Source organism: Nyctereutes procyonoides, unplaced genomic scaffold (assembly GCF_905146905.1).
Source record: "Nyctereutes procyonoides isolate TBG_1078 unplaced genomic scaffold, NYPRO_anot_genome, whole genome shotgun sequence".
NCBI lineage: Eukaryota > Metazoa > Chordata > Mammalia > Carnivora > Canidae > Nyctereutes > Nyctereutes procyonoides.
In genome coordinates this window covers 5,656,817-5,669,689 of record NW_026575029.1, presented here as the reverse complement: position 1 = coordinate 5,669,689, position 12,873 = coordinate 5,656,817, and the positions used below count along the sequence as shown (strand labels likewise).

Below are 12,873 nucleotides of genomic sequence, written 5' to 3'. Positions count from 1 at the left end.
TGTTGTTGTTATTGTTATTATTATTATTATTTTGGAGGAGGGGCAGAGGGAGAGAGAGAGAATCTTAAGCAAGCTCCAGGCCTAGTGGAGAGCCTGATGCAAGACTTGATCTTAAAACCCTGAGTTGTTTTTTTTTGTTTTTGTTTTTGTTTTTTTGTTTGATTTTTTGAAGAGGAACAGAGAGAGGCCCGTGGGTGGTTCAGTGAGTTAGGCATCTGACTCTTGATTTGGGCTCAAGTCATGATTTCAGGGTCCTGAGATTAGGCCCTGTATTGCTGAGCATGGAGCAGGGAATCTGCTTGAGATTCTCTCTCTCCATCTCCCTGTGCTCCCCACTATTTCTCTCTCTCTCTCTCTCTCTCTCTCTAAATAAATGAACAAATCTTTTTAAAAAATAAAGAGGGAGAAAGAAAAAAAACAGAGAGAGGGAGTAGTTTTTATTCTTTCCTTCCTCATGATTACTTTAGTTGTACCCGTTTTCCATTTTCTTAAGGTAGAAACTTATAGATTTGAGATCTTTCTTCTGCTTTAACACAGGCACTTTTAGCTATAAATTTCTTGCTGAGCACTGCTGGAGCAGCATCTTACAAACTGGTATGTTTTATTTTTCCTTCACATCTAAGTATGTTCTGATTTTCTTTGTGATTTCCTTGACTCATTGGTTAGGAATGTGTTAATTTCCACATCTTTGTTACTTCTTATGTTTTCCTTATGCTACAGATTTCTAATTTTATTACAGTGTGGTCAAAGAACATGTTCTGTATGATTTCAGTCCTTTCAAGTTTACTGAGGCTTGTTTTATGGCCTAGCATATGCTACCATTCTAAAGAATGTTTCATGTGCCCTTGAGAAGAAAGCTTGCTCAGCTCTTATTGGGTGAGTATTCTACAGGTGTTTGTTAGGTCTGGTTGGTCCACAGTGTTGTTATACGTATATATACTATTTAATTAGTCTTTTGTCTTATTCTAATCTCACTTTAACTTGTTTCTTTTATGGAGAGGAGTGATAGAGAGATTTATAACAAATCTTATGTGAGTTTTCCAGTAAATTTGCACAAAGTCAGCACAGCTATGTAGCCACCATCCAGATCAGGGTATGGTGCATTACCAGCACTCCAGGATCCTCCCTTGTGCCCCAGCCTAGTCATCACCACTCTTCCCTAAAGGTAATCTCTATTCTGACTTCTGTCTTCAAACTTTATATAATAGAATCATTTGGTGTTTGTCCTTTTATGTCTGGAGTCTCATACTCAGCATTACGTTTATGCAAGTTGTCTGTGTTATTTTGTGTAATTGTAGTTCATTTGTGCTCAGTGTTGTGTGATATTTCATTTTATAATTATATCACAGTTTCTTTATCCATTTTGCTATTGATGGACATTTGAGTTTCTAATTTGTGGGCTATTATGAGTAGTGCTATTAGTATCTTGTATATGTCTTTATCATCTTTCATTTTAGCCATTGTGATATAGTACTGTTGTGTTTTTTGCATTTTCCTGATTATAATGTTTAATGGCCAGATGGATGTCATCTTTCATGAAATGTCTATTCATGATTTTGCCCATTTTTCTACTGGATTATCTTTTTTTTTTAATAGATTGGTAGCAGTTCTTAATTTTAGATTTGAGTGTTTTGTCAAATATGTCTATTGCAAATATCTTTTCCTATTCTGTGGCTTGCCTTTTCATTTTCTTAATGTTGTCTTTTGGTGAATGGAAGTACTCATGTTTAACATAGTCTTATTTATCTATTTTCCCTGTATGCTTAGTGCTTGCTTTCTTTTGCTATTTAAGAACTATTTGCCTATTCCGAATCATGAAGATGGTTTCCTGTCTTGTAAAAGCTTTATTGCTTTCCTTTTCACATTTAGATCTGTAGTTCATCTGAAATTAATTTTTATATTATGTGTGAGGTAGGGGTCAAGATTCCTTTTTATCCATGTGATAGTTGATTGACCCAGCATCATTTGTTGAAAAGACTTTCTTTTTTTGTTGTTGTTGTTGTTTTAACTTAATTTCAATTTGCCAACATACAGTATAACACTCAATGCTCATCACATCACGTGCCCTACTTAATGCCTGTCACCCAGTTACCCCATCCCCTCCCCAACCTCCCCTCGAGCAACCCTGTTTGTTGCTTAGAGTTAAGAGTCTCTCATGGTTTGGAAAAGACTTTCTTTCGCAATTGCATCACTGTATCATCTTTGTCATACATGCAACGACCTATGCGTGCCTGTTCCTAGATATTGTGTTCTGTTCTGTTGGCTTACTAGTCTACCTTTGTAGGAAGTACTATACTTTTTTCAAAGTGAAGGAAGACTTTCAATAATTTGTCATTTAGAATGATTTTTGAGGCTATTTATAGATAATCACTATCAGATTAAAGAAGTTTTTTGCTCTTTCTAGTTTGCTAAGACTTTTTATTATACATGGATATTGAATTTTATGAAACATTTTTACTGTGTACTTAGCCCTTAAATTGATTACACAATTGTTCTCTTTTTTCTCTTAATGTGGTGGATTATACATTGATTGACTTTTGAATGTTAAACCGCCCTTGGATTCCTAAAATAAAACAGACTTCTTTGTGGTGTATTTTATATGTGTTTTTATATATGTTGCTAGATTTGATTTCTTGGTTTTGTCTTTGGGTTATTTTTTATTTATGTTTGGGAGAGAGATTAGTCTTTGATTTTCTTTTCTTGTAATGTCATTTTTTGATATCAAGTTTTACAGGCTTCATAATAGAAGTTAGAAAGCATTCCTTCTTTACTCTTTGCAGAAGGTTTTGTAAGATGGGTGTCATATCTTCCTTAAGTATTTTGAAGAATTCCCAAGAAAATCTACCAGCCCAGTGTTAATTTTCTTTGTTATAAGCAGCCATTCTCAATTAAGGCTCTACAAAAGAAGTAAGCACTGTAAAAAATGTTTTGGGTAACTACTTTCTTATTTCTCCCAAGGATGACCAATAACCTATACCATTCTAGATGTTTGCTTTGTTTTGTTTTGATATAATGGATGGTAGAGGGCATTAAGGCTTAATTATCATGGAATCTCATTTGAAAAGGGCTGGTGAACTGTTTTTTAATTACAGATTCAATTTCTTTATTAGATATAGAACTATTCCAACTTACTGTTGAATTCTGTTGCATTCACTTTAATAAGTAGTATTTTCTATAGGATTTGTCTATTTTATCTATATTTTGGCAAAGTTATTCATGATACCTTCTTATCTTCATGTATGTACACAAGGATCTTGCTATGTTCTGTTTTGTTTCTGCCATTGGTAATTTGCACCATTTCTTTTTTTCCCCTCACTGTTGCTAGGGACTTGTCAAATTTTTTATTTTAGTCAAAGAAACAACTTTTGACCTTGTCTATTTATATATGTGTTTTCTATTTTATAAAATCTGCTCATTTCTTTATTATTTCCTTGCTTCAATATTCTTTAGGTTTAATTTGCTATACGTTTTTTACTTCTGAGGTAGATCATTGTTTAGCAACCTCTTTTTCCAATATATGCATTTAATGCTAAAAAATTCTTTTTGAACACAGCTTTGGCTGCTTTTCACAAGTTTGATAATAGGATATTATTAAAATTGAATTTTAAATAATTTATAATTTCCATTGTTATTTCTTTTTTGATCAATGAGGTTTTTTTTAAGAAGTATATTTACTCAAGTCCCAAACAATGGGGTTTTCTAGTTATCTTCTTACTATTGATTTCTAGCTGTATTTTACTGTTTTCAGAGAATAGAACACATACTATTCAGTCATACGAATATTAAGAGTTCCTTTATGGCTTAGCATGAGGTCACTTTTGGTAAAAGCTCTGTGTTTTTGAAAAGAATGTATTCTGCAGATCAAGTTTGTTAATTTTGTCCTTCAAATCTTCCACATTTACTGATTTTTCAGTTTACTTATTTTACCAGTTATTGAGAGGTATGTTAAAATCCTCTAACTTACGATTATAGATGTCTGTTTCTCCTTTTAGTTCATCTTTGCATTTTGAATTTTGTGACTATATTTTTAGGTAAATATAAATTTAGCATTGTGTCATATCTTTCTGTTCAACTGGCCATCTTATTGTTATAAAATATCCCTGTTTATCTGTTCTAATACCCCTTGTTTTATTTATTTTTTTAAGATTTTATTTATTCATGAGAGATACAGAGAGAGAGGCAGAGGGAGAAGCAAGCTCCATGCAGGGAGCCCGATGTGGTACTCGATCCCAAGACTCCAGGATCACACCCTGAGCTGAAGGCAGGCGCTAAACTGCTGAGCCACCCAGGGGATCGATCCCCTTTTACCCCTTGTTTTAAAATCTGTTTTGTCTGGTAGTCATGAAGCTATCTCAGCCCCTTTTAGTTAGTGTTTTCATGGTTTATCTTTTTCCATCCTTCCACCTTCATTACTTCTGAATTCTTAGATTTAAAATGTTTCCCTAGTAAGCCATATATATAGTTGCCTTTGGTTTATTATCCAGTCTTAAAACCTTTGCCTTTTAATGGAAATATTTAGTTCATTTACATTTAATGCTATTAGTGATATATTTGGGTTTGAGCTTATTGTCTTATTGTTTGTTTTCTTTTAATACTGTCTTTGTTCCTTCTTTGCCTTCTTTTGGAATAGTCAAGTATTTTTTAAATTTCATATTCCCTCCCATATTAGATCATTAGTAATATAGTCTTTTTTTTTTTTTTGCTGTGTCCCTAGTGATTATATCATGCATTATTAGAAGCTACCTTAAATTAAAGTTTTTACTTTTTTCCAGGCCGTACAAGAATTTTAAAAGACTTCAACTCTATTCCCTTTCCTCCTTCTGTGAACTTATTGGTCATGTATTTTAGTTACATGTATTTTAAATCCCACAAGATATTATTGTTTTAAAGACAGTCAGCATTCATTTAGATTTCCCCACATCTTTACCCTTCCTGGTGTATTTCATTTCTTTCTGCTTTAGTGTGCTTCCATTTGGGTTATTTTCCTTCTGCTTGAAGAACTCCCTTTAGTATTTTTCTCTAGTGCAGATCTGTCAGAGTCTTTATTTCTACTTGTGAAGGACTTTTTTTTCTGCATATTCAGAATTTAGGTGGGCAGTTAATTCTTCTGAACACATTGAAGATAACCATTTTGTTTTCATGTGGTTTCCCTTGATTCTTCTGAACTGCTGGAGAACAGTTGATCCTTCAAAAATAATGCATCTTTTTTTCACTGTTGATAAAATTTTTCTATCTTTGATTTTCAGCAATTTCGCTCTGATGTGCTAATGTGGTGTTCTTTCTGCAAACGCTAGCAAAATTCTCCATCATTTCATCAGTGTTCTTAAACATAGTAATTAAATTCCGTCTCTAAATAACTGCAATATATGAATCACCTGTAGGTCTGCCTCTCACTTTATCTGTTGTTGTTTTTGGCCTTCACATTGGGTCCTGTTTCCAGTGGATGCTGGATATTATGGATGAAGAATGATAGAGGCTCCGGCTGATACCTTCCTCCAAAGAGGATTTAATATTCTTCCAGAAGGCAGATACAATATGAGCAGATCACCTGGATCACTTGGAGGACCTGAGTTCCAATTTTTCTCTCCCTAGGACCATAAAGAAGCTGAAGCATCTGCTTCCTGTTTTAGCCTCCTCACAGCTAGGTTTTGTTTAGTTTCTCACCTCTTGCTTTCACATATGGAGCTTAGGAATGAAAAATAGCCCAATAAAAATATTGTGCAGAATGCTGGACTCACTACAGGTGCTTTCTCTGGCCCCTCGTATGCTGATGCCTTGGTGGTCTTCAGCTCAGTTTTCATCTTTTTATCCTACCGATATTGCCACTGTTCTTCACAGCCACAGTTTTAGCCTCTGTGCCTCACTGCTAGAATCAACACACGTCTCCAGGGGAGAAGAGTGGCAGTGATGTAGCTTCACCTCTTGATTTCTCTTTTCCCCGGGATCTTGGCCTTTGGTCTCAATTGCCTTAAAACAGCTAGAGGTTTGTTTGTCTGTTGCTTTTTGTTTTATTTTATTCAATCTTCATATTTTTTCCCAGCAGTGGAGAATTGGGTCTAGTACCACCTTTTTCATGACTGGGAGCTTAAGCCCCCATCTGATGAGTTTTTAAGTCATTTCTCAAAATAGATAATATTAATTGCCATATGCTTTCAATTCCCCAGGATGCGGTGTCAGCCTTACTTGCAAGAACATCAGCCGAGCTGCTGGCTGTGGAACAAGAATTAGCACAGGAAGAAGAGGAAGAACCAGGGCAGGAAGAAGAGCAAAGAGGTCCAGATGGAGATTGGTAAAAACAGTTGTTTCCTTTGCTATTTGAGAACTCAAAGAGGATGTATTTAGTTTCTTATAAGAAACTTACAGGGAAACCTTTAGAGATCCAGATCTTACCCTGGAATTATGGAAGGGCAGTGCTGTGCCAGGGAGCTGCCACTAAGGGAAAGACCCTCTCCTGGGTCATTATAGAGTTGAAGAAAGCAACAGTGAAATTGCAGGCAGAGGCAGAGCTAACACAGGAAGGAGGTTCTTTGTTCCTGCTTCCTTAAGTTCTGACACTCTTTCCTGAGCTGTTGTAAATTTTAATTCTAAAAATACCTGTTTTGAAAGGTGTGGTAGTTTATTGTCAATTCATACATAAATTTAAAAACGTACTTTCTTTTTCCTTAAACTGCCAGAAGTACCATTGTACCATCTAGGTCGGGCTGGTCAAAGCACACATCTAGAAAACAGCTTCTGAGTAGTCACTTTCTGTTTGTTACCACTCCCATTCCTCTTCCTGCTCCCTCCTCATTATCCACATCCCCACCCTTTAAAAAAAAAGGAGAGAGTCCTATAGCTTTTGTCTAGACTCACACACATAGAAAGAATTCTCCTTCCTGGTTTGCACTATTTTCTCTAAAAATAAATCTTTGTCAATGTATGAGTTGTTTTTTTTTTTTTTTAAGATTTTATTTATTCATTCATGAGAGACAGAGAGAGGCAGAGACACAGGCAGAGGGAGAAGTAGGCTCCATGCAGGGAGCCTGACATGGGACTCAATCCCAGGTCCCCTGGGCTGAAGGCAGCGCTAAACCGCTGAGCCACCCGGGCTGCCCTGTATGAGTTTTTAAAGTATGTAGGTAAAATTATTTGGATTGATTTTAATGTATATGCAGTTGCTTATGCTGTTATGTTTGAACTACTGTTAACACATATGTGTATAGCATACATATACATATGTGTGTATAAAACTTGTTAGAAGCCAACAATGACAAGATAGGTCACAAATAAACTCTTGGACATTTGGAAGGAACAGCTTACTACAGTGTGGCAAAAAGGTACAGATACATACTTAGGTCTTATCAGAAGCCCTTTACAATGGTTACCAATCAGCACTGCAAAAAAAAGAGATTGTAAGGCTCATCATGGTATTTTTGAATACTAAGCCTTCTTCGTATGTATAAAATATAATTTGCTTCATATACATTTCAAAAAATACACATGGTATGTAGCATAAAGGAATTTAGAGTTCCCAGAATTCAATTCTAGCTCCGCCCCCTATGCTCACTGCATGACTAGGTGTTTAATTACTGGCGTGTGCCAATTTGTCAGAATGTCTCCAATCACAATTACACTTGGATGTTCAGTTATCAGTGGAAAAAGTGTTTCTGTTCTAAGGACATAGAATGCAACAAAGCATGAGACATTGCTGGTACTACTGCCCTCCTGTCAATGCGGTTTATACGGACTATATATACACCATATGTACATTCTGGACACACTACCCCAGCCCATGCCATGGCTTCTGTTAGAGACAAGATCGTTTGGCATTAGGATTCTTGTTATTTCAGTAGTAAAACCCCCTTTACACAGATAGGGTTTTACCCCTGCTAGACTGTAAGCACAGTTGATAATGGATATATATTTTTTAAGATTTTATTTTTAAGTAATCTCTACACCCAACCTGGGGCTCGAACTTATAATCTCAAGATCAAGAGTCACGTGCTCTCTGACTGAGCCAGCCAGGCACCCCAATAATGGAGCTTTTCCATGCTTATGTCTTCATTCGCTTTTAGCGGAGTCCCTCCATCCTGTAGTCTGACTCACTTTACAATAAATAAACAACTGATATCGAGTTACATTATAGTGAGTGTCAGGTTTTTAAATGATGGGGTTACATTTTATATGTGCTTTTCAAAATATTTCTATTTTAATACCTGGGAATCAGGTCAAACTTCATTAATTTAACTGCTTAGTACTGAAGCATGGTGATTTTGCTGCATTTTGCTAGAGAGTCAGATGGTGATTGTATCTTTCATGAGCGTTTCAGGAGCAGTTGGAGCCACGCGTGAGCCCCCCACCCGTGCGCCCCATTCCCTGCCCTGCTCGCGGAGCACCCCTGCTTGACCTAGGGTGTGTTTCCTTTTGTCTTGTCTCACCACAGGTTAACGATGCTGCGAGAGGCCTCCGACGAAATTGCGTCTGAAGAAGAGGCCGAGGTGAAGTCACCGGAGGGCAGCAGCCGTCCGGGGGGCTGGTGCTCGAGCCCGAGCGCACCTGTCGGGCAGGAGGACGCGGGCAGGAGGGAAAGCCACTGCGTGGAGGGCGGCAGCCGTCAGGCACCTGCGGGGCCGTGCACCCTGGTGAGGACCGGCCACTGGCTCCAACACCGATGCGAGTCTGCCTCCCGCCCCGATTCCGTGTTAGGATTGTGGGCCAAAGCTGCTCCGGATAGGCGTTTGTGGAGATAGGCTGTAGGAGGCATTGGAAACACTGTAAAAATTTTTAAAGGGCCCCAAATATTCATTCTTCACTTAAATTTTATATTAGAAAACGAATAGTGGGGTACCTGGGAGGCTCAGTTAAGCACCTACCTTTGAGTCAGGTCATAATCTCAGGGTCCTGGGATCGAGCCCCACATTGAGCACCCTGCTCAGCGGGGAGTCTGCTTCTTCCTCCCCCTCTGCCTGCCACTCCCCCTGCTTGTGCTCTCTCTCTGTCAAATAAATAAAGTCTTAAAAAAAAAAAAAGATGAATAGTGCCATTTAGATCTCTATAAATGTCCTGAGAATATATACTAAAAGCATTTCCAGAATGACTACCAGATTGCAGGATGACTGCTTAATTGTGTTAAGTTTTGTAAATGTTGTCATTTTAGTTCAGTTTCAAACCTGAAGTGAACGTTTAAAGTTCATGTCGGTCAGGTGGTGTTCTGGTTGGAGCCTGCTCCGGAACGTGGCAGTGAGTCGGGTTCCGTGCAGGTGCCAGCCAAGTTAGGCAGCAGCAAGTTTGCTGGTTTGAGTGAGAGACGTGTTGGTGGAGACGAGGAATCACATTTAGCTTGGAGGATGCTGGCAGACTTGGGATGTTGGTAATGGGGTCTTGGAAATTCCAGTTCTTTTTTCCTGGGGAAAATAGTATTGTACCCTGACCAAAGGAAGACTTGCTTCGATAAAGGAGGTAGGCAGGTGGGAATCCTTTTATACACAGAAGATCAACAATAAACATCTGCCTACGCCTGTACAGTTTGTATTTTCAGAACCTTGTGTTGTTACTTACCTTTTATTTTTCATTACGTTTCCAAAGAGACAGTAAAAATCCAAACTCAGCTTCACAGTGTTGCTGTTTTTATATACGTTATAATTCATATGCTATGTGAGCCTGTAACTTTGTAGTATATTTTCACTTTCTTGTATATAATTGCTTGTATCATTATTTGGAAAAAAAAACACTAATTGGAATGGTGAACAGTGTTTTTTTTTTTAAGATTTTATTTATTTATTTGATGGAAAGAGCATGAGCAAGGGGAGTGGCAGGCAGAGGGAGAGGGAGAAGCAGGCTCCCCGCTGAGCAGGAAGCCTGATGCGGGCTCGACCCCAGGACCCTGGGATCATGACCTGAGCAGAAGGCAGGCACTCAACCACCTGAGCCACCCAGGCGCCCCATGGTGAAGTATCCTCTACAGAACCACATTTCCCCTCTGTAAACCTCAGCCTTCAGTCGTGTGGCTCTGATGTTAGAGGCAGGACCCGCATTTATGGGCGCCCTGTGTTCCCCCCTGCAGGTAACTTCCTAACTCAGTGGAAAGCCCTCCCCCTGGATTCCCATCAGGATTAACACCCCAGCCTTTCTCTCCCAAGTGGCCTCAGTGCTGGGTGAGGCTCTGTCGTGAGATTCGATGCTGCTTTTGTGCTTAGAAGAAGTGGAAATGTATCCACGTCCATCCGCTCCTGACAAATTTCTGCCTTCCTTTCCAGGTTGATAAAGAGACAAACACGGATGAGGCAGGGGATGCCGGGGTGGCCGTGCGCCCCAAAGACCGCAGCGGCCTGAGCGCTCGGCAGCGCCCCTTTGTGCGGAGCAGCGTGATCGTGCGCTCCCAGACCTTCTCCCCCGGGGAGCGGAACCAGTACATCTGCCGGGTAAGGGGGACAGTGCCCTGCCCTCCCGCCAGCCGGTGGCCCACCGATGACAAGAGACTGCGCACCAGCAGTCTTCAGACTCCCAACTGTGGCTCGCCGTTTGCTGTACGAATGGCTAGAAATGCTGTAAAACATACACGAAATATCACACTCATATGGGTCTTTTGAGGTTGGGTTGTTTTTTTCCTTTTCCTAAATTTAATGTCTCATTAACTCTCAGCCATTTATTTGGCAAGCATGTGAAATTAAGGACCTGGCTGCCGAGTGTATTTGTACTTCGGTCTGTTTTAGAAACTTAAAATGACTCGAGACTTAAATATTTTTTTTATAATCCTGCTGTATATCATCCATGCTTCAAACCGTTGTTAATCCTGCAGAACCAAAATTGGGACTTGGGTTTCAGAGAACAAAAATCATCTTTTGATAATGCCTCCAGACACCGAATCAGATTCATAGGTCTGTAGAGAATGTGGTGGGATTTGCATCCGTTTGCCAAGTTCTACTTCCAGAAGTATTTACGACCTCTAGTAATATATATTAATATTACAAAATGGCTTAGGAAATGCTTCCAGAATTCTGAATGTATTCATTCAATTCAACAAACATTTTTATTAAGCACCTGCTGCTAAGCATGTTTCTAGACACCTGGTTGGAATTCCTCTGTGAACAGAAGAGCCCCAGAGCCCTGCCCTTGCAGAGCTTACATCCTTATGAGTTGAGCCAAACAATTAACCTGATGAACCAATTACGAAGTGTCTTGGGTGGGGACCGATTCTCTGGAAAACAATAGAGCAAGTTAAGGGGGATTGGGAATGATGAAAACAAAGGTCTTAGGTTAAAATAGGATTCAAAGTAGGTGTCATTGAGAAGGTGCTGTTTCAGCCAAGCCCTGAAGCAGATGAAGGGGTGAGCACAGGCTGTCTGGGCCAAGAGCCATCTAGGTGGTCCTAAATTTGACTGAACTCTGACCTTGTTATAACCCCATGTGTTATACAGACCTTCCTTTTTAAAAATGAATATTGCAAAAAAATAAAATAAAATAAAATAAATGAATATTGCAAATTAGCTTCAAATACAAAGGATAATTGTATTTCCAAGTATGTATCATCTCAGTGCATGAGTTCTGATAACTACCACCAAAAGGCAATTGTTGAAATTATGTAAGAAAACGTAGTTGTTTAAGAAAAACATTGAACCAAGAAAAACTTGTTTGGGGAGGATTTTCTTAAAGAAAAAAGCTCATTACTACCTGCTTTACCTGATAAACTTCTCAGCGCTAAACCACTAGCACTCTGTTATGCAGTGATTTTCTTTTTCTTTTCTTTCTTTTTTTTTTTTTTTTTTTATCCTTTGTTGCCAGCTGAATCGAAGTGACAGTGACAGTTCAACCCTGGCTAAAAAATCACTGTTTGTGAGAAACTCCACTGAACGGCGCAGTTTGAGAGTCAAAAGGGTATGTATTCCTCGGCGACATCTCCCTGCCTCTGACCAATCCAGAATCACAAATTGTGAAGCATAAATAACCAGGACTGCTGAGCATCATTGCTGTGTGCTCTTGGGCCACTGAATGAAGCCACTGTCATTCCAGAGAGACACAGCTGTTGTGTTAGTTACGGAGACGGAGAGATGGTGTGCTTGCGAGCAGAGATTCGGGGCTGGCTTGGATCCTCTGATCATTAAGCCAGGAAATTCACTTTGCAATATGGATGAAAAAGGGGCTTGCAGAGCACACTGATGGCCCTGTGTCTCCACACTGCATCTGGCTCTCGAGCAAGAGTGCAGCACCTCGTACCTTTTCGGAGGGACAGATATTCTGGTAAAGGAGTACACAGTATTAGCTACCTGCTTAAAAGTATCTTACTCGGTTGAGTCTCTGACTTTTGATTTTGGCAGATCATGATCTCAGGGTTATGAGATCGAACCTATGTCAGGCTCAGTGTTGAACGCAGAGTCTGCTTCTCCCTCTCCCTCTACTCCTCCCCCAGCTCATACACATGCCTGCTCTCTCTCAAATGTATAAAATCTTTAGGAAAAAAATAAAAAGGAAGGAAGGAGCTCATCTGATTAGGAGAATCTAAAAGACTATGTGTAGGAGGTCCATGGGCAAACCCTCCACAGCCATGCTTCTTTCTCCACCCATGCCCCCACCCAGAGCCACTTGTCAAACATTGGCCAGCATGCCACTGCACATCGGAGTCCCCAGAAAGGCTGCATGTACATAACCCCTAGGAAGGATTTCTGGTTCTGAAAAGCAAGTAATACAGTCACCAAGAGTGTATCTAGGTGATTCTGCTGTGTACTAAGTTCATTAGAGCAGAGGTTGAATAGAGGGAACCTGATAAGAATATTACAGAACGTTGGAGAATGTTACAGTGATATGTGTTGGGTGAGGAGGAGCCAGTACAAGCTTTCCAGCCCTGGGCAAGGCTCTGGAACAGGAAGGGACCAGCAGGCCCTCCCCCCGCCATCTGTC

The 12,873-nt window shown here is 39.6% G+C and overlaps 1 protein-coding gene across 1 annotated transcript in view; it reads left to right on the top strand.

Annotated features, from left to right (window-relative positions):
- WWC2 (WW and C2 domain containing 2) overlaps positions 1-12,873 on the top strand; it is a 204,768-nt gene that overhangs the window by 167,863 nt on the left and 24,032 nt on the right. The window contains exons 17-20 of the mRNA XM_055315697.1: positions 6,165-6,289; positions 8,423-8,621; positions 10,236-10,400; positions 11,761-11,853. Of these exons, the coding sequence (XP_055171672.1) occupies positions 6,165-6,289; positions 8,423-8,621; positions 10,236-10,400; positions 11,761-11,853 (582 nt within the window). The remainder of the gene's footprint in view (positions 1-6,164; positions 6,290-8,422; positions 8,622-10,235; positions 10,401-11,760; positions 11,854-12,873) is intronic.